This window comes from Athalia rosae, chromosome 2 (genome assembly GCF_917208135.1).
Source record: "Athalia rosae chromosome 2, iyAthRosa1.1, whole genome shotgun sequence".
NCBI lineage: Eukaryota > Metazoa > Arthropoda > Insecta > Hymenoptera > Athaliidae > Athalia > Athalia rosae.
Genome location: NC_064027.1, coordinates 30337913 through 30356292, shown reverse-complemented (window position 1 = coordinate 30356292; position 18380 = coordinate 30337913). Strand labels below are relative to the sequence as shown.

The 18380-nt window shown below is 39.4% G+C and overlaps 7 protein-coding genes across 12 annotated transcripts; 4 read left to right on the top strand and 3 right to left on the bottom strand.

Moving 5' to 3' along the window:
• The first annotated feature begins 46 nt into the window (after nt 1-46).
• Nucleotides 47-1682, top strand: LOC105688293 (mpv17-like protein 2). Of its 4 annotated transcripts, none has more exons than XM_012404444.3 (3): nt 47-479; nt 684-845; nt 917-1682. In XM_012404444.3, the coding sequence occupies exons 1-3, from the start codon at nt 426-428 to the stop codon at nt 1349-1351; spliced, it is 651 nt and encodes a 216-aa protein (XP_012259867.2). In that variant the 5' UTR covers nt 47-425; the 3' UTR covers nt 1352-1682. The 4 variants fall into 4 exon arrangements, with proteins under 4 accessions (XP_012259867.2, XP_012259871.1, XP_012259870.1 ...); XM_012404448.3 differs by having other exon boundaries at nt 55-281; XM_012404447.3 differs by having other exon boundaries at nt 55-323.
• Nucleotides 1234-10459, bottom strand: LOC105688211. Its single transcript, XM_048649226.1, has 24 exons — nt 10325-10459; nt 9595-10233; nt 9339-9525; nt 9148-9273; nt 8888-9080; nt 8624-8824; nt 8259-8554; nt 7518-7610; nt 6108-6224; nt 5855-5994; nt 5661-5771; nt 5423-5463; nt 4710-4832; nt 4514-4610; nt 4161-4419; nt 3844-4101; nt 3526-3761; nt 3234-3455; nt 2846-3167; nt 2540-2779; nt 2181-2471; nt 1891-2109; nt 1689-1828; nt 1234-1260 (listed from the first exon to the last, which is right to left on the bottom strand). The coding sequence occupies exons 1-23, from the start codon at nt 10360-10362 to the stop codon at nt 1703-1705; spliced, it is 4575 nt and encodes a 1524-aa protein (XP_048505183.1). The 5' UTR covers nt 10363-10459; the 3' UTR covers nt 1234-1260; nt 1689-1702.
• Nucleotides 4721-8226, top strand: LOC105688290 (probable proline--tRNA ligase, mitochondrial). 2 transcript variants are annotated; one of them, XM_020853814.2, is made up of 5 exons: nt 4721-4848; nt 6724-6975; nt 7061-7322; nt 7403-7584; nt 7659-8226. In XM_020853814.2, exons 2-5 carry the CDS (start codon nt 6727-6729, stop codon nt 8178-8180), a joined length of 1215 nt encoding a protein of 404 aa, XP_020709473.1. In that variant the 5' UTR covers nt 4721-4848; nt 6724-6726; the 3' UTR covers nt 8181-8226. The 2 variants fall into 2 exon arrangements, with proteins under 2 accessions (XP_020709473.1, XP_012259864.1); XM_012404441.3 differs by lacking the exon at nt 4721-4848 and adding an exon at nt 6438-6656.
• On the bottom strand, nt 5265-6315 carry LOC105688294. The gene is made up of 3 exons (XM_012404449.3): nt 6072-6315; nt 5855-5994; nt 5265-5771 (listed from the first exon to the last, which is right to left on the bottom strand). The coding sequence occupies exons 1-3, from the start codon at nt 6204-6206 to the stop codon at nt 5657-5659; spliced, it is 390 nt and encodes a 129-aa protein (XP_012259872.1). The 5' UTR covers nt 6207-6315; the 3' UTR covers nt 5265-5656.
• Nucleotides 10460-10660: 201 nt separating the features above from the next.
• Nucleotides 10661-14273, top strand: LOC105688286 (armadillo-like helical domain-containing protein 3). Its single transcript, XM_012404438.2, has 11 exons — nt 10661-10802; nt 11087-11281; nt 11419-11704; nt 11778-11911; nt 12004-12214; nt 12280-12574; nt 12636-12868; nt 12943-13175; nt 13244-13370; nt 13440-13714; nt 13782-14273. Exons 2-11 carry the CDS (start codon nt 11129-11131, stop codon nt 13872-13874), a joined length of 2040 nt encoding a protein of 679 aa, XP_012259861.2. The 5' UTR covers nt 10661-10802; nt 11087-11128; the 3' UTR covers nt 13875-14273.
• Nucleotides 14227-16021, bottom strand: LOC105688292 (hydroxymethylglutaryl-CoA lyase, mitochondrial). 2 transcript variants are annotated; one of them, XM_020853815.2, is made up of 2 exons: nt 15881-16021; nt 14227-15663 (listed from the first exon to the last, which is right to left on the bottom strand). In XM_020853815.2, exon 2 carries the CDS (start codon nt 15612-15614, stop codon nt 14646-14648), a length of 969 nt encoding a protein of 322 aa, XP_020709474.2. In that variant the 5' UTR covers nt 15615-15663; nt 15881-16021; the 3' UTR covers nt 14227-14645. The 2 variants fall into 2 exon arrangements, with proteins under 2 accessions (XP_020709474.2, XP_012259866.2); XM_012404443.3 differs by having other exon boundaries at nt 15783-15910.
• A 101-nt stretch (nt 16022-16122) lies between these two features.
• LOC105688291 (protein farnesyltransferase subunit beta) lies at nt 16123-18351 on the top strand. The gene is made up of 7 exons (XM_012404442.3): nt 16123-16265; nt 16349-16480; nt 16553-16696; nt 16776-17014; nt 17077-17377; nt 17553-17788; nt 17868-18351. Exons 2-7 carry the CDS (start codon nt 16352-16354, stop codon nt 18055-18057), a joined length of 1239 nt encoding a protein of 412 aa, XP_012259865.2. The 5' UTR covers nt 16123-16265; nt 16349-16351; the 3' UTR covers nt 18058-18351.
• The last annotated feature ends 29 nt before the right edge of the window (nt 18352-18380 follow it).

The following is an 18380-nucleotide window of genomic DNA, read 5'->3' as shown; positions in this document are numbered from 1 at the left end:
TTTTTACATTGCATAGAATAGGTCTCACTAAGAATGGAGTGGCCATTCCATACCTGGTGTACAATTGAGTGCTATAAGTATGTACTACATGGACGTGAGAAATATATTCTTCACGTCCATGTATGAGTACGTACGTACGTACAATTGATACGTAATCGACATCTCTATGAGATCATATTGAACTGGCATCCGTATGCGCAACCGTTAAATGTAGATTGGTAGCAACACCAGTTCCCTCGACATTTACCGTGTGGCTCCTTGTCTGCTGTCAATTCGTATTGGTAGAGATTTTAAACCATTTAAAAACTGTCCTCGATTGATTGGTAACGTAAATCCGTTCATGCATTTCTTCGGTTTTACTCAAAATTCGACGTATATTATCACACTGAGTATGATCGCGATTATAAATCGTCAATGTGGTCGCGATGATGATAACCTCGAATTTTTTCGTTCTCTTGAAACGGTCCCTTTTGAGCGCGGTTAGTTAATTTCAAGGCGAATACAACTGGCTTAATACACATTCAAATTTACTGTGAGTTCATGAGACACTCATCAATTCCCATAAACTTATAACGTTAATTGCTGCCCATTCATTGAAAATGAGAATTCTAATCCATTAACCCTGGAAAGCTTGATTCCTAATATACACATAATTATACCTATAATATCTCGTTTATTTTCAGAGAATGACCCTCACCCGGGGGTTGGGTGTTTTTGTCAGCAAAGTGAACAAAGTCAAGGATAAACTATTCTCTACGAAGAACTTATTCTACACAAATATTGCCATTTCGATCTCCTTATCCGGCGTAGGAGACACGCTGGAACAACACTATGAGATTCTCCAGGTAATACAACAAACTGTCGATATATTTAAGATGTCAGACATGTGTCTTATATCCTTCTTCAACCTGTTAAGGGTGACTGGGAAAAATGGAGTCCAACTCGAACAAGGCATATGGCTATATCTGGCATGTCAGTTGGCATAGTATGTCATCACTGGTATAAATATTTGGACCGAAAGATGCCAGGTCGGAGCATAGGTATTGTGTTGAAAAAAGTTTTCGTTGATCAAATGGTCTGCTCTCCTCTCTGCATAGCAATGTTCTTCGTCACTCTTGGAATCTTGGAGAGAACCACTTGGCCGGAATTCAAACAGGAAATAAAAGACAAGGCCTATAGACTGTATGTTGCTGAATGGATTGTCTGGCCACCAGCCCAGATATTCAATTTTTACTTCCTTCCTACAAGGTTCAGGGTACTCTATGACAATACCATATCGTTAGGATACGATGTTTATACGAGTCAGGTGAAACATGATAAACCAAAAGCTGAGTTAAAAAACGTTCCATGATGAAGGTTTGTCATTAGCACATTTAATACTAGGCAATTTCTCTGGTTTTTTAAGTAAAATGCCGAAAAAATAAAGGCCGGTATGGTCAAATAATAAGCTCTACATGAGGGAATAGTTAGTTCATTTGTATATTGGATTTTAGCTAGAAAAATGGGCGTGTAGACATTTAGATGGCAAAACATGAGGAGCGATCAAGTAATCGATAGACTGTACATAAAACACAAGAAGCAGAAATGTTTTTGTACATGATATGTGATTGGATAAGATAATTAATTCAGTGTTTCACATTTTCTCGTCTCTGAAGTAGACCTAATAAATTATTTACATAAAACCGTACCTTGAAATTATTTATCAGAACATTCCATCGTGTATCCCAATTGGTACTAGAACTGCAATGAAGAGTAGCAGATTACGAGCAACGTGCCTCCAATCATTCGGCACAGCATAGGGGGCGAGGACGTGTGTGAGCCTGCAAATCTGAGGTAGAAACAATAAAATTAGAGTAGATCCGGTTGCATTGCCAGTAATTTCATTACTACCTCATGACTCGCGCAAATGAAGATGAACGATGTAACGAGCAAATTGAGCACAGGGAATCTGGGCAAGAGCACCAGAACTCCGTGGGAATCAGCAGCCAGCCAAACATGTCCCTGACCCACGAGTGCTTCTAGACTGATACGGCCTAATCCCGCGAGAAGCACGGAGTGTTTTCCTCGCAGCGCTATCGTCGCATTTCTGAGATAGATGTAGCCAATAATCTGAAGAGATGATGTGAGATTAACGGAAAAACAAGTAGCCAAGACTATGAAGAACAAGAAGCAGCAATTACTGGTATAAAAGCGACATAGGAATGAACTTCTTCGCACTCGGACGCGGAATGACAAATTATTGTAAATATGGTATAGGCAACCAGGGAGGCGAGCGCAAGAAGAGGTGCCAAAGCAATCCCTGGAACGTGATCGAGCCTTTGCAGAGCAAGTAAACCTGCTCCAAATCCAACTCCCCAAGCCACACTATATCTGTCTACTCTCCATCGAGACCACCATTCTCTTATGTCGTCATCAGTTGTAACAAATAGTGCCTTCCACGGACGCGTGACAAATACTTTCTCAAAGAAGACCTGTAAATAATTTTAATATTTCAATATCAGGATTTTCGTTGACGTAACCAAGTAAAGGTGCTGCAAACCTCAGACATGTAGAGAACGGTAATAACGCTCATCAAACCGAGGAGCTTTAGAGCTAAATAGAGCAGCGCCCTTGGCCCGTGTTCAGCCAGACTACCTGAGTGTACACGAGGTGGGAGCCACGCAAGAACATAGACGATGAGAAACCAGAATGAAACTAAGGGAACAAAATGGTAGAATTGGTACGGACGATTCATACACAAACACAACGACACGGTAAGGAGGTTCAGCCGGAAAAGCACCTGTAATATAACCGAAATATTTCACAAGGAAGTTGTCACACAATTTTAAAGAAGTAGGATCCTTACCCTTGCAAATCTCACTAGGGATACGTCACCCCTTTGCCAGAAGTAACAGAAATGCCCATAGCCAGAAAGAAATAAGTAAGCAGAGTTGATTAATCTTAAATGCATGTAAATCGGTAAGACATTCCTTGCCCCTGTTACGTGGTATATCAATACAACAGCCTGCATCAATCCTCTCCACTCGTCCGTCTGCTCTCTATTTAGGGCTCTTGAACCACCCTCTCGTTCTTCCGTGAAAAACAAGCCGAGTGCTAAAATATAGCCTAGAGGTAGCCAGAAGCTAAACTCGCTGTAGTACTTGTTTTCTTTCATGAAGAAATTTGTCCTGCAAATATATTGAGAGAATATTTCGATCAGTTTTCAATATGTCAACGTTCGAAACTCGCCTCACCTATCACAGAGATAGAAGTATGCTAAAATCACAGAAAGAAGAGCCAATGATGTTATCAAAGAGTAGAAGTCCTGCTCTTGGGGCTGCTCAAGTTTCGGATCATCGCACTCGATTGTATCTTCGCTACGTTCTACTTCCTGCAAAGTCACACGTGAGTACGAATGACCCGAACGTTGTTTGGATATTTTCCGGTAAATCCATGCGCTGCCACCCATTACTGTGCTGAAATAAGAAGGAATATTTGAGGATTTGGCTTTTAGTATTTCATAAATCTCTTCAAGTAGATGCTCACCACAGAGCAAGAACGGAGAACGTTAGTAATTGGAGCGTTGTCGCAGCTTCCGGATAACTGCAGCAGCTTCCGTCATCAAAGTTCATGTGATCGTTGCAGTAGCTATTGAGTAGGAGCTGAACCTTGTGACGGAGGGAAAGAGGGCTGGCTAGATATCCATCGGGGCTTTGTTCCAAGACACCAGCCCCGACAAGTCTACTACTCTCCCAAAGATGAACACTACTGTGGGACAAGATCTACAAGAGATTGCAAATCTCGACTAACTTTTGACACTTAGGACAAAAGAAATACCAAAAGAACATTTTAAAGTAATCATACCTCCGTGGCTGCTTTGTTGCAGACATTAATCTTTCTGTTATCAACACTGGAAAGCTGCGAAGGAAGCCTCCCTGTTATCACTGGATCCTGCATGATCCAAAGCATCCTAATCCCTTTTTTTGCAAGTGCATCTGCAGGTTGAACCAGCCTTACAAGCCTTTTACTGTAATCGGAATAGAGCTGAGTTTCGCTGGCATTGTTGGCAAGAATGTCAGCTGCTGCACAACCCGCAATTATCATACTAGGGGCCACACCATCCTGAAATTACTCAGGTTTTACATTTTCATAATTATTATATGAGTTTCAGAGTTTATTACCATCTGAGACTTAAAGTCTTTTATCATATCATCATCCAGTCTTGGTCTCCAGAGGAACTGGACATTCAGTCTTAATTGAGCATCGCTAAAGCTGAGATCCGAATTATCGGGTAACTCTGCCAAGTCTGAAGATTTTCTATCAACCGTGAACTGAGATACGAAGGTTTTGTACAGTTGCCTCACTCTCGAGTCCCCAGAAAATGTAAAATGATTTCTATGACCCATGAAGGCCAAATATCTGAGGCACCTTCGACTATCCCTAAATCCAAATCCATAATTTAACATCTTTCAGATTTCAGAATCCTGATAAATTTGAAAAGCTAACTATGGAAATAATTACTGAAATTTGTTACGTTTGAGTGTAATGATGCATCATGCACCCATAGGGTTGCCATTCCTTGTCTCCTTTATATCGACCCTCCGTCAAAAGCCAACGGCAAGAGTCACTACCTATATATATATATATATATATAGATACGAGTATTAGTTGGCAGTTATAGAATAGCCATTGAGTATAGTATTTATTTATATTACTGAAATTAAACTCACTGTAAATGAGATGCATAATTCCATGATATGTAATAAAGCAAAGCACAAGTGCTGCGGCTAATTTTTTAGCACTTGCCACAGTTATGAGGCTTATAAACTGCTCAGCTGACGTCATGGTTGACGCTTACATTTAAGAAAGGTATAATATTATTCTGTAGTATAAAGTCTTTTCGTTAGAACTTTTTTGTAATCCTAAAGCGGTATACTCCGGGAAAATAAACATTGTGCACACTTATCGCCGGCTGTGTCAAGATAACCTGAGAAAAGAAATCGAAATTTTTTAATCTACCTCTTAGAAGACATACTTATAATTCAACGTGGAAAATCACCTCATTCTCTGTAAATCACAGAACACCCGAAAAATAACACCACAACACATTAAATGCATTGACTTTTTGTTATGGCGAAGCCTCGGAAATCCTTCATTTCACCTTTCGGCATATCTGCCATTTTTGTTTGTTAATCAAAACGTCAAAAGTTTGGTCACGGCATATTCCTCAATGTTCACGGGTTGGGTGCCAATGTATTGCCAATTTTCGCAACACGCCAGCCAAATTCTTTAACACGCTTTGAAATTTATTGAACATTACTCAGTCACAATCGATCACGATGATTATATTACATGTCATACATATTTATCCTATTAATCCATAACCATAAATCACAACCATGTATATAAATATAGATTTAGTTACAATATAACATTAAATTACAATAGCAATAGTACAAGGATATGGTTTTGCTTTTGAAAAATCTGTACATTGTATGAAAAAGACCCATGAAATTATGGATGTATAATTCAAAAGGTTTCCGAGTCATTAGTCATATCATTGGATCTTCATTCACACCGGAAAAAAATTTAAAATCTGTACACTTCATTACCTGAATATAAGATATTATTGTACAAAAATTGAACAGCACATGCCTGGCCCCTTAATTGTTCCAGACTACTTTCTGTAAAGTTTAAGCTGGTCTTCTAGTTGATGCATTGAAGAGACCTGGAAGGTGTCGCTTTGCTGTTGCAGAAGCTTTAAGATAGCTGTCAACTGTTGTGTCTCTGCCCTGAATTAATCACATATAATTAAGCATGATCTCAAAAAAAATTTACAGGGCTTATTTTACCCCATGAATATCTATTTCCTTACTCTCTTTCTTTGGAACGTTGCTCCGGCGTCAGAGGTTGTTCTGTTAATTTTTGTCTAGCTAACTTATACTGCGTTTGGAAGCTGTGTTCAGTTGACTCTGTTGATAGTTCCCGGTCGTCCGTATCATCTTCATGAATGTCCTATTAATTGATGAATAGTATGAATAGAATTCGGACTGTAATACTGTGAGCAAAAAAAAAATAGAATAAATGAATACCCGATTTATTTTGAAGAGGGAATTTCCCCACGATACCAGGGCAATGGCAAGGCACGAAATCATTATACTCGCCACGTAAAACCACGTCAAGTTTGCGTAGAATATTCTAAGGTTATCTTTCCAGTCGTTGAGCATTTTTACACTAGCTAGAAGCTGAACGGATACTCATAATTTGATGAATGCGTTCAAGATGTTCTTCCTTATCTATAGCATAAGTTATGGCTCTGGATATAACGCGTGCAGTTGACAGCGTTGACAGCTAGCAGAATACGTAGCAGACGATAAAACCAATAATCTCTGATGCGGTACTACCCGTGTTGTGTTAAAATTCTTCCGGCGATCAGTCGCATCCTATGCTTTCATCAGTTGCTACCATTGCTTTGATGGTAGTACGTACGATCATTACAATCCACGCTCGAATGTACAAATAAATGTTAGCTGCTGAATATTTCAAACATTCTTTGTTGAAACATGTCCAAAAAGTTATTGCACCACGTCAACCGTGTGTCACGATTATTCCAGCCACTTAACGTCGTCCCAAAAGATAGCATACCTCAAAATGAGGTTAATTCAAAAAGCCATAAGGTTGGGAGCAGATTACTGCATAAACTTCTTCCAGTTACTCAACTTAATGCTTTTCTATCCTTTCTAGTTGATGCTTGATGTCGGAATAATAAAGCAGGCGAGTAGCGGAATGTACAACCTACTACCTTTAGGGCTACGTGCGCTGGATAAATTACATGCTTTAGTCGACAAGGAAATGGAAAAGATTGGCGCACAGAAAATATTGATGCCTCACCTGACTCCTAGTAGTCTCTGGAAAAAAACAGGCCGCTTAGAGGAGGGAATCCAAGAACTCTTCATGCTGGCAGATCGACACAAAAGAGAATACATTCTGAGTCCGGTAGAATAATCAAGCCTTTAGGATCTGGTAAGAAAAAAGCCAAGAAATAAACTTTGTTGTAAAACAGGGTTTCAACCACTTTCAGACGTATGAAGAGGCAATCACGCATCTGATCTCTATGAACAGTCCACTATCACCCAAAACACTCCCACTCCGATTATACCAGATTTCTAGTAAGTGGCGAGACGAGAAGAAACCACGACTGGGTCTTCTGAGGGGCCGAGAATTTGTCATGAAGGACCTGTACACTTTTGATGTCGATTCTGAAAAGGCAAGAGAAACTTACGAAAGTGTCTGTGCAGCATATGACTCCATTTTCCAGAAAATAGGGGTGGACTTTATTAAAGGTTCTCCAGATTTTGGAACGCATTTGACATGTTTGTGCAAATTGATTACTTATTTTATATTTGTATTTGCGTTTCATAAGTTATTGGACATGCTGGTCTCATTGGTGGCTCCCATTCTCACGAATATCACTATCTCTCTGATGTTGGGGAAGACAACATTGCCACTTGCCCGAGTTGTAACTACTCTGCAAATACAGAGATACATTCGGAATCAACTTGTCTGAAGTGCCAGACACATCTCCAGCACAATACAGCCATAGAGGTATCCATACTTTCCATATAAAAACTCTAAAAACATTCAGAGAATGTGGACTGCAACAAAGATTCGGCTTTCAGGTTGGGCACACTTTTCTCTTAGGAAAAAAATATTCACAGCCTCTGAATGCAACGGTCTCAGTTAATGGAACGCGTCATCCGTTAGAGATGGGTTGTTTTGGGCTTGGCCTGACTCGCATACTCGCAGCAGCAATTGAGAAGTTATCAACAGAAGAAGAGCTGAGGTGGCCGATTGCTTTGGCACCCTACAGAATTTGTATTATACCCCCTAAGAAAGGCAGTAAAGAAGAGCTGGCAGCTGATTACGCGGAAAGCTTTTATAAAATGATAAACTCGGCTGGGATTGATGCAATTCTTGACGACCGAACAGAATTTACCATAGGAAAGAGATTGTTGGAGGCGAAAAGAACAGGGTATCCATACATTGTGGTGATTGGCAAAAGGGTGATCAAAGAAAGCCCATTATTCGAAGTACATGATCTCAGCAAGAACGAGTTGATAGTCTCCAGTTTCGAAGGTGTCATAGACTATCTATTTACAGCAAATGATGACAAAAGTGATGTTAACAACATTGTGCTGTAAATAATTTCACAAACTAGCTCTAGAACAAATAGTCCATTGGTTTTCACATTGGTGTCTTTATTCGAAATACCCACTTCATTTCAGTTCGACTTTTACTCTATGGTAGGCATTGTTCAGTACACCTCTGAGATTCCAAATATTCTTAAATGACTCTGGTTGAACGTTGTACGATGAGTCGACCGCCTTAGACCAAATCTCTACGACTTTCTCCCCAGTTCTCACCGGAACTTGAGCGCGCCATAATGTCCAGCTCCAGTGGCGTCCAGGTTTCGCTGTATCTTGTTGTAGAATTTGAGCAGTTTGCCACGACTCTCCTTTGTCGGCTGTGACATCGACTCTGATGATCTTTTGACCACCTCCAGACCACGCATACCCTTATAAAATCCATAAAACAGTTAGAAAAATTAATTCATCACCTTATTCCAAAATGCCGAGCTTCATACCTTCTACTTGAATTTTCCCGTTCTCAAGCACCACTTGATCACCAGGCTCCGGTACACAAATAGCAGATATAACGGGGAGTTCTTGTATTGCCGGTGATGTAGAAAAATCAACATTATTCCAATCTGTACTCGGTGAGAATCCTTTGTAGTCACCCTGCTGCCACTGTGAATCGCTCTCGTGTTTTGAGATGACAATCCTCCCTAGATAAACATAGCAGGTTTATTAATCAGAAGAGTTGTACTAGTTAAACAACAAGTTCGTACCTAGCCATTTTACGTTTCTGGCTCCAACTACTCCAGGAACAACAACTCTGATCGGATATCCGTGATCTCTGGGTAATGGCTCTCCATTCATTTCATATGCAAGGATAACATCCCCTTTCGGATCCATTGCTTTACTGATAGGTATGCTCGAGCCATAGGGAGTATTTGAAGGATCCGAGTCCAGCCCTTCGAACTGCAACATAAACATCGTGGAATACCAATCCCTACTGTTTCTGTGATAACCTACGATAAATGCCTACTTGTACATGCTCAAAATCTTCCTCTCGAATATTCAAGTCATTCAGAATGTCACAGAGACGGGCACCGGACCAAGTTGCATTTCCCACTGCACCTACTCCCCAGTTTAAGCCTTTCACCGGCTTCACCTGAAATAAAAAATTCATCATCTGTCTAGGGTATTATTACTTAGAATAATTCTTCTTTTATATACCTCTGTCATTTCTGATCTCCTGTTGCCAGCACACATTATTGAGCAGTCAACGCTATGCTTAGGATATTTTTTTATATCCTCCAATTTGAGGACTTTTTCTGTCACATTCTCTCGAGCTAATTCCAGTTCGTACATTGCTGCATCTATTTCAGGAACTGGAAGATGATTTCTGACATAGAACAGGTCTCTAAAAGTGGAAGACATGAGATAATCAACTCTTACATTGCCTCAAGACGATATTCGTATGTAGGCTTACGTGGATGTATGAAAACTCTGAATTAGTAGAGGAGCAGGAGTTTCAGCGTTAAAAGGTTGCTTGTTATTGATTTTTAAAGCCTCGTGTCTCTTTGGTTCCTTGGCATAAGGATCATATACATCTACAAGGTCTTGCAAAGCTTCTTCCTCAGAAGTATTTCCTATCCTCATAGATTCCAGGAGCTCAAAGATTTCATGTTTCTTGTGATTCGAAAATATGATCCAAAACGGTTCAATTGACGCACCAGCAGCCATGCTTATTTTCTCTGATCCTCCAGGATGTTTATCAATAAAATCCGTTATGTCGTAAACACCGCGTTTGTACGTCACCCAGATGCCATCTTTCTTGTTATCATGTTTCGCTACCTCCTCAAAACTATACGATTTATACCTATTATCAAATTCTCCAGGGCCTACAGGGATCTTTTCACTTTCTTGATCCTTAGCAAAAGCTCGGCGCCCATTCAAAGTATAGTAGTAACAAAGCCCCATGAAAGATGCTGCTCCTATCAAACCATAGTACCCATTCTTCCGTAGCGTAGAATCTTTCGGTTTTGAACGATCATTTAAGAAACGCTTAGCTCGAAGGGAGTACAATAACCCATTGGCAGCAGGTTTCAACAGAATATTCGCAAATGATCTGAAGAATAGGTAAAGACATACTGTTTAAAGATACTATACTTTAATCAATTTATTTCGAATATTTTAAAAGTATAATCACGTGTAATTACCTCCTATATGCGGAATAGATTAGTTTCGAGTGCAGCATATCTTTGGTTTTTCGTCAGCACTTTTTTTTATATTTCCTTTTTTATATTTTCGCAAATCGGACAAACAGTTGGCGACTCTTCTCTGTCTGTGACCATCTATGACGCGTTTGATATCCATTTCGTGGGTTTATCATCGAAATCAGAGTGGATAATCTTAATGTGGGGGACTGCTTCGAAACTATTTCGACAACGAAAGGTTCAAGAGGTTACGGTTAAACTTGACATCGATAGCTGTCAAAACTTTCATTTGAAATGGCGATCATGGACGTTTGAATGCATGAACGTTATAATTTTAAACCAGTTTAAAGAATATATATGAGTTTCAATCGGTCTAACGAAGAGGTTATTCTCTATACTGGTTAGCAGCGTGTTGATATTTTTAAAGAATCCTATCTCCCGCTGACAGGTTAAAGTCACATACGTGGCCAATAATTAAGCGGTGAGTTTTTAAAACTAACTTTTTCAAACATCTATTCATCAAATTAAACCAACGAATGATCTTAAAAATAGACCGTGATTTATCTAGTAAAATTCACTTAAATACGTAATCATTATGCTTTTATGGCCGCACCTATTACGACTTTGCCAACCAAAGTTTTACAATTTTGTAAAGCTTGAAACTTGGAACGCCTTTTTCATATTTACAAGGCTTTTGGGTTGATTCCTTCGTTGGTTCAGTTCGGAATATAATAGTGTAGTACTAGAGCCATTTTTATATTTCAGTTATACTTACAATAAATGTTGCAATAATTTTGAGGAGTGAACATGGCTATAGCAATGCGAAAACGCAGCGGCTCTGGATCCAAACGACAGTATAAAGAGAAGGTCTTGCTCATGTACGAGAGCTTCTTTAAAGGTGATGATCCCACACTGTCAAACCCACATTTTTGGGATGAACTTTTCCTCCTCAAACCAAAGGTATACCATGGAAATTCTTATATTCATATAATGTATGTGTATAGAAAGTATTTGGTAATCTGGTAATAGTTGTGGGATCTTCTTCACATTTCTGATCCACAACATTTCTTGTATAGTAGGATATTTTTGTTTCCCAGGTACCACACATTGAAATTGAGATTCTACGCCTAGCTGCAGACCAGTTAAGCACAATAAAGGAAAATCTAAACTCTTTAGTCTGCCACTGTGTCGATACTCTGGCACACGAACACCACATTCGGGTGGTATATGCCCTTCAAACATTATCTGCAGTTATTCAAGCTATGTACAAAAAAGCAGACCAAGGTGACTGTGGATTCAACTTGATCGATATTTTGGTCGGTTTTGATTCTGCTGAGCAGAGAATGACCACATTGATGCGACACTGCAATAACTTCCTCACAGGTGGTGTTTCAATATCCTTACCAACAGTATGAGTAGTCTAAATAATTACGAAACATTAAATTATCACTTTCAGGTGACTATCCAGATAGTTTAAAAGCCCTATGTCTCAAACTCCTATTGATAATTGTCACAGGGACAGATAATGTCAGTCAGAATACATTGCTTGAATACGTAATGTTAAACAGTGTATTTGAGTCACTAGTACAGGTGGGTGATCTTGTAATAATTAACTAAGAGTTTAGTTTATTGAATTCATAACTAATTGTGAGTTACGTGATATTTCTATGATTGTTCCTCAGCTCTTACGGGAGACGAAATCCAGGGGCCAGCATGGCCATGACGCAGTCCTGCTACTTACTCTTCTAGTCAACTACAGAAAACATGAAAGTGCAAATCCCTACATCGTCAAACTTTCCATACTGGATGACGAAGTGGCACTGAATGGCTATGGACAAGTCATATCTACGTCACTGACAGATTTTTGCAGACAATTTGATCAGCAGAGAGCAGGTAAAAGTAATGCGATAAAAAAATGGACGAAATCATTACAATAGAATAACTTTTTTTACCTTCAGAGATTCAGGCCTCCTGGTTATCCTCATTAACGAACATGGTAGGCAGTATGTTTGTAGGAGAAGAGGAAGCTAAGACACAACAAATCCGTGCTAACAATGCGCTTTTGCTCGCCCTCTATGAAGCAACGCACTTGAATAGATATTTTGTGACGACTCTGGCTCACATACAAAGTGATACTAGTGCCCCACCTTCACCAAATAATACTCTAGGGCCTAATGCAGTAGCACCTGGTGCTCAACCCCAGGACATCATGGCACAGCCCGTGAATTTGCTGGCCACATTTTTTGAATATTGGTATGAGATGTTCAAGAATTGAATCGGAGTTCACCTTCAAATTTGGATATTTGTTTTGCAGCTCAATAGTCACGCAGGGAATTAAAACCCAGGGCAACAAGACAGACGCGATAACTGGGAACGTTAAACTATGTTTTCTCATACTGAGCTGCATCGCAGAGGACCAGTACGCCAACAGCTTAATACATGACGCAAATTTGGCGTTTAAAGCACAGTTACACAGATTGCCAATGAGGCATCGAAAACTCCAGGAGAAGGTTGCTCTTGTCCAACCATTAGCAGCTACACTTCTAGGTAACCGTTGTTTTTCCAGGGTCGATCTTATTTCCAGAACCTTCTTTTCTTTACACAATGTATGTTTTCTTTAGACTTACTTGTCGAATTTATAACTACGCACATGATGAAGAATTTTCCAATCGAGTTATACCTTCAGTGCATTGGCGTTTTGCAAAGACTGCTTTGTTATCAAAAAAGATGCCACGTTAGGCTAGGCTACCAATGGAGAGAGCTATGGACTGCTTTAATAAATCTCTTGAAATATCTGAACTCTTCTGAAAACCAGTTGGTCAAAAAAATAAACATTTTTCATCTCGCCATCCAGGTAGGTTATTGCAGAAGCCTGTTGATGTTACTGCAAGCTTTAGTAACTTTATGATCGTATGATTAAAGATTGTCAACATTTTGAACCTGTTTATCACTTACGGAGACACATTTCTATCGTCACCCAGCAGCTACGATGAACTATTTTATGAAATAATCCGGATGCGGTCCGTCTTCACAAATCTTAATGCTATGGGTAAGTAAAATTCAATTGCGACATATTTTGTAAAGCAGCCTGCTATTATATTGCCAATATCTTATCCAGCCCTCAGATACTCAACGAGTGAAATCTGTGAGTTCAAAGAACATGCCCTAAAGTTGACAAACTGCCTCGTAAATGTGCGAGATATCATAAATCACTTCACTCCAAAGATCGATGCATGGCTCGCGAGTCAGAGCCTCTCAACTCCAACGGAGGAACAGATCTTAGCTGTAGTGATACAAAATTATGATAGTCTCACACTCAAGTTACAGGACAGCTTAGACCAGTATGAAAGATATTCAGAAAAACCAAAACATACTTCGTTTTTTACGAATATGGTAAGTCTTCTTTATGATTCGAAGATTGGAAGTTATTGTTAACATAATTATGATGAAATCACTATAGGTAAGAGAGGTCGTGATGGATACAAGAGGATCGATAGATTTGAGCACGTTGGATACCCAGGCAATACTGCAGGAATTTTCGACTATCTCGTAACGATTTGGACCATGGCAAATGAATAATATTTATTCATTTTCAACGCTTTTGGAGTCAATAAGTGGAGTAGGTAACAGCGCTGTTTGACACTCCGCTCATAAAAACCGATGGAAAAAAATCCATTGTGCCATAAACTGTGGGTAAGATGTACATTGTGAAGATTTTTAACTTTGCTGTAAAAATTCCACACGATCATATAATGAATTCAAAGCATTATAATTCGTCAGTAACATCAGTTGTATCATATTATTCGATCTCAGACGAAACCCAAATGTGAACTAATAATAGATCGAATTCTGCGGAAAATTTTTTAATGAAGGGATCAATGAACGCGATACTGTATTTTAAAATCTAATTTTAAGCAAGTTTTATTCATTCCATAAAGTATTACAACATCCATCTCATTGTGTCAGAGTATACACTCCTAAGCCCCAACGTAATATATTTACTTCCCATAACTCATCGATATTTTCGGTTCAGTGATGTAGTAATATTGTATCACCTTGTTTTCCATCGAACTGCGACGTAATCACTCTTCAATTTTGGTAATGAATTCAAATCAAATCGAAATACAGTAGTCTATATACGATAATTAAATCTGAGATGAATTTCAACATACTAATTCATTAATGAAACCGCAATAAGAATAATGAGATATTTTGTTATAAAAACGGTCTATTTTTTAGCGGATTCCAAAGATGTATAGTATGAAATCTTGAGTGACAAATCATGATGTAATCGTGTAAATTTAACAACATCTGTACTCACAGATTAAGATTTAACTTTGTTCAACTTCTCTTTGGCAAGAACAGCTACTCCAACCTTAGACCTGTTTACTCTTCCAATTTGGGTGCTAATATAATCGCCAACGTCGATAACCTTTTTCAAATCAACCCCAGATTCGAGTCCTTGCCCATTTAAAAAGTAGAGTAAATCCTCAGTGGCTACGTTTCCAGAAGCTCCGGCAGCATAGGGACAACCTCCGAGACCAGCTACCGAAGAGTCGAATATTCTGATACCAAAATCTAAGCTTGCATAAATGTTGGTCAAAGCCTGTCCAAAAGTATCATGACAGTGGAGAGCGTATTGCTCAAAAATTTTATCTGATGAAGAGACTTTTTGTAATTCGTTGAGCAAAGCTTTGATTTTTTTTGGAGTTCCCACACCTATCGTGTCACCCAATGAGATTTCGTAACAGCCAAGGTCCAACATAGATGCTGCAAGGTTTGCGACAACCAATGGTTTTGTTTCCCCCTCATAAGGACACCCTGCAATACAGGATATGTAACCCCTAATTTTCACGTCTTTTCGCCTAGCTTGTTCAGTGACCAGCGAAAACCTTTCTATGCTCTTTGCAATTGAACAATTGATATTCTTTCTACTGAATGCCTCAGAGGCTGCTCCAAAGATTGCAATCTCCTTAACACCTGCACTTAGTGCTTTTTCAAAGCCCTGAAGGTTGGGTACCAGGACAGGGTAGCTTATTTCAGGTTTGATATCAATGCTTTTAAAGACCTCCTCATTGTCTGCCATCTGTGGAATCCATTTAGGTGACACAAAACTTGTTACTTCAATCGTCTTGAGACCTGTCTCGGAAAGCTTGTTGATAAAGTTGATCTTTGTTGCTGTTGGGACTATCAAAGACTCGTTTTGAAGACCATCCCTTGGACCCACTTCGACTATCCTCACCGAATTGCTAAAACTCCTCACCAAGATATAGTTTTTCAAAAACCTGAACATCTTTGTTCAGAATATTATTCAACGGTGGAAGAACTGTGTATATCTGTTTCTGAAATTGATTCAAGATAACTGGTTTATTTAAAGTCAGAATTAGATTTCTAATATTGGTATCGGTAAGTTGTATCCTAGTTCAACGATCAACAAGTGGTAATTTGAAGAATCTCGCACCTTCTAAAGGGTGAGTGGTTCAAAAATACATGACCTATCAGCCAAAGCTACGCAATAATACATAGATGAAATATAACGGGTTGCATATAAGAACTTACTGAATGATAACGACTCTTATCTAATAAATAATCATACGTAAACGTTGACGTAATCGTTGCGTTAAGTATTTCTGCTTTAATTAGGAAAAATACTTCCCCTTTATCGCATCGAGCGGTCACCGAACATTTCAGAGCGGTGCGTGCCTCAATGCGACAAATTGCGACTTGCTAGGACAATCAGAATGCTAGAAAATTCTCCTTTTCGTACGGTGAAGTAGCAAAATCAGTCCCCGGAATTACAATTTAAATCACATCATTCCCAAATTGAATGGCGGATCGAACAAGGAAGAAGGGAGTCTTTTCGTTCGGGTATATTCACTGTTCACCGTGCACTCTGTATACTGAGTTAAATCAAGGAATTTAGAGTAATTAGACAAAATTTCCTGTAAGTGAAGGGCTGAATTCGAGTATTGCCTACCATAGCTTATGAATCCTGGCAATTCAAATAAATTAGTGTAATTGGTTTAGGTTATGTGGGACTGGGAATCTATCGACGCTGACCGCGAAACTCAGGATAAAATGATTTTCAAATCTAACGAGGATCTTCTGAAAGACCGACAGGACACCGAGAATTTTGAAACCACGACCTCCATCATGCAGGTTCGCACACGGACAAGATTCCTTGTTGATTTTTGATTAACACTTGTTCTATGTACCTATTTCTTTTCGCAGGATGAAGTCGAAGCCACCGTTTTCCGCATATATCAAGTTACGCGGCAGCTTCAAGAGCTTGAAGGCAAACTCCCAATACTGGCAAGAAGCAATCACATATTTTACCTCAAAACATCTCTTACTCATCTCTCACAGTCCTATGAGGTAATTCCTGGTATGGTTTGACCAAAAAGTACTCCAGAGATTAAAACTTCTTCTAAATTTTTCTCACACACTGGGTTAGTGCCTCGACAGCAGTAGGCCGTGGCTTTGTTATTGGATTCTTCATGCACTTCAAATACTAGGGGAAACACTCGATGACGAAGACTATTCCCACATCGCAGGATTCCTTGCTAAATGTCAATCTCCAGAAGGTGGATTTGGAGGCGGTCCAGGCCAACGGCCACATCTTGCACCAACTTATGCTGCTGTGAACGCACTTTGCACCATTGGGACTCCCGAAGCTTATAAAACAATTGATAGGTAATCCTCAATGATGGTTTAATTATGTTTCTGAACTATGCTAATTTATAGCTTATTTCTAGACAAGGTCTTCGGCGTTTCTTGAAGTCCTTGAGGGACCAAGATGGAGCATTTAGTATGCATGTTGGTGGTGAGGTGGATATCAGAGGAGTTTACTGCGCGGTTTCTGTGGCCAGATTAACAAACGTTTACAGTTCAGAAATGTTCAGGAATACCGCAGAGTGGATAGCAAGATGTCAAACTTGGGAAGGTGGGTTTGGTGGGTGTCCAGGCATGGAGGCACATGGGGGATATACTTTCTGTGGTTTAGCTGCACTGCTATTACTCGAAAGTGCCAAGCTCTGCGACATATCTTCGCTTCTGGTACGGATGTATTCAGGATATCAAAAATTGACTGGCAGATTAAGGTCTGCCTTTGAATTCCGTTTATCACTTTTGTCTTATATGTCGTCTCCTGTTCGTACATTACTCTAATTCTATTACCTATTTTATATTTAACTTCACGCAAATGCAACTCTCATGGTAATTTGGCTTTCAGCGGTGGACCGTGAACAGGCAGATGCGTCTTGAGGGTGGTTTTCAAGGCCGAACAAACAAATTGGTAGACGGATGTTACTCTTTTTGGCAGGGAGGTACCTTTCCTCTCTTACACTCCATTCTGAGTGAGCTAGGATTTAAATCTGATCATTGGCTCTACGATCAAGAAGCACTGCAAAAATACCTGTTGGTATGCTGTCAGCATCCTTCGGGAGGATTGCTCGATAAACCTGACAAGTAATGAGTATCGCTGCACTTCTACTGGATAAAAAATCAAATTCTAGACGGGAGTCTGAATGTTTTATTTCTGTTCTAGGCCTAGAGATGTTTACCACACATGCTACGCACTCAGTGGTCTCTCAGTGGCGCAAAACTCGCCTAGTCCATTGGTGATTGGAAAACGCGAGGTGAATTCTGTCGACATAGTTCACCCGGTGTACAACTTGGTCCAAACTTCGGCAGCGGCAGCTCTGATCTATTTCAACGAACTAACCATCCCAGATTAAAGCTGAGACTTAACTACATGGCAATTAAATTTAAATTATATTTATTTATCAGATAACACCCTCATGTTCATTATCAGTTAGTATGTTACTGAAAATCATTTGTAGCATGACAATGGGCACCAACATGAGGAGAAAGAGAGAAAGTGCATGAAATACGATATTTTGAATAAAATGGAATATTTATCTCACTGAAATACCATTTATTGTATCATAGATTGCATCCTAGTAGCTTAATAAAGTAGTTTGCACTGTTTCTAGCAATAATGTGCCAAATACACGAGATACAAAAATTTACAGCGCCTTATTTTATGCAACCAACCAAC

What these genes read in the sequence shown, in the direction of transcription:
- LOC105688290 (XM_012404441.3), top strand. Translation starts at nt 6,543, where the DNA reads ATGTCCAAAAAGTTATTGCACCACGTCAACCGTGTGTCACGATTATTC. An exon ending in GAGAATACATTCTGAGTCCG is followed by an intron (nt 6,976 to 7,060) that starts GTAGAATAATCA and finishes AACCACTTTCAG; the next exon opens with ACGTATGAAGAGGCAATCAC. An exon ending in AGGGGTGGACTTTATTAAAG is followed by an intron (nt 7,323 to 7,402) that starts GTTCTCCAGATT and finishes GCGTTTCATAAG; the next exon opens with TTATTGGACATGCTGGTCTC.
- LOC105688292 (XM_020853815.2), bottom strand. Translation starts at nt 15,614, where the DNA reads ATGTTCAGGTTTTTGAAAAACTATATCTTGGTGAGGAGTTTTAGCAAT.
- LOC105688291 (XM_012404442.3), top strand. Translation starts at nt 16,352, where the DNA reads ATGTGGGACTGGGAATCTATCGACGCTGACCGCGAAACTCAGGATAAA. An exon ending in ATCTCTCACAGTCCTATGAG is followed by an intron (nt 16,697 to 16,775) that starts GTAATTCCTGGT and finishes ACACTGGGTTAG; the next exon opens with TGCCTCGACAGCAGTAGGCC. An exon ending in TTGCTCGATAAACCTGACAA is followed by an intron (nt 17,789 to 17,867) that starts GTAATGAGTATC and finishes TTTCTGTTCTAG; the next exon opens with GCCTAGAGATGTTTACCACA.
- LOC105688286 (XM_012404438.2), top strand. Translation starts at nt 11,129, where the DNA reads ATGGCTATAGCAATGCGAAAACGCAGCGGCTCTGGATCCAAACGACAG. An exon ending in ATTTGATCAGCAGAGAGCAG is followed by an intron (nt 12,215 to 12,279) that starts GTAAAAGTAATG and finishes TTTTACCTTCAG; the next exon opens with AGATTCAGGCCTCCTGGTTA. An exon ending in CTTCGTTTTTTACGAATATG is followed by an intron (nt 13,715 to 13,781) that starts GTAAGTCTTCTT and finishes AAATCACTATAG; the next exon opens with GTAAGAGAGGTCGTGATGGA.
- LOC105688293 (XM_012404444.3), top strand. Translation starts at nt 426, where the DNA reads ATGATGATAACCTCGAATTTTTTCGTTCTCTTGAAACGGTCCCTTTTG. An exon ending in AACGGTCCCTTTTGAGCGCG is followed by an intron (nt 480 to 683) that starts GTTAGTTAATTT and finishes GTTTATTTTCAG; the next exon opens with AGAATGACCCTCACCCGGGG. An exon ending in AACACTATGAGATTCTCCAG is followed by an intron (nt 846 to 916) that starts GTAATACAACAA and finishes CAACCTGTTAAG; the next exon opens with GGTGACTGGGAAAAATGGAG.
- LOC105688211 (XM_048649226.1), bottom strand. Translation starts at nt 10,362, where the DNA reads ATGCTGCACTCGAAACTAATCTATTCCGCATATAGGAG. An exon ending in CAGAGTTTTCATACATCCAC is followed by an intron (nt 9,526 to 9,594) that starts GTAAGCCTACAT and finishes TTCCACTTTTAG; the next exon opens with AGACCTGTTCTATGTCAGAA. An exon ending in ATCCTTGTACTATTGCTATT is followed by an intron (nt 4,833 to 5,422) that starts GTAATTTAATGT and finishes CTTAAATGTAAG; the next exon opens with CGTCAACCATGACGTCAGCT.
- LOC105688294 (XM_012404449.3), bottom strand. Translation starts at nt 6,206, where the DNA reads ATGCTCAACGACTGGAAAGATAACCTTAGAATATTCTACGCAAACTTG. An exon ending in CCCTCTTCAAAATAAATCGG is followed by an intron (nt 5,995 to 6,071) that starts GTATTCATTTAT and finishes ATCAATTAATAG; the next exon opens with GACATTCATGAAGATGATAC. An exon ending in CAACGTTCCAAAGAAAGAGA is followed by an intron (nt 5,772 to 5,854) that starts GTAAGGAAATAG and finishes TGATTAATTCAG; the next exon opens with GGCAGAGACACAACAGTTGA.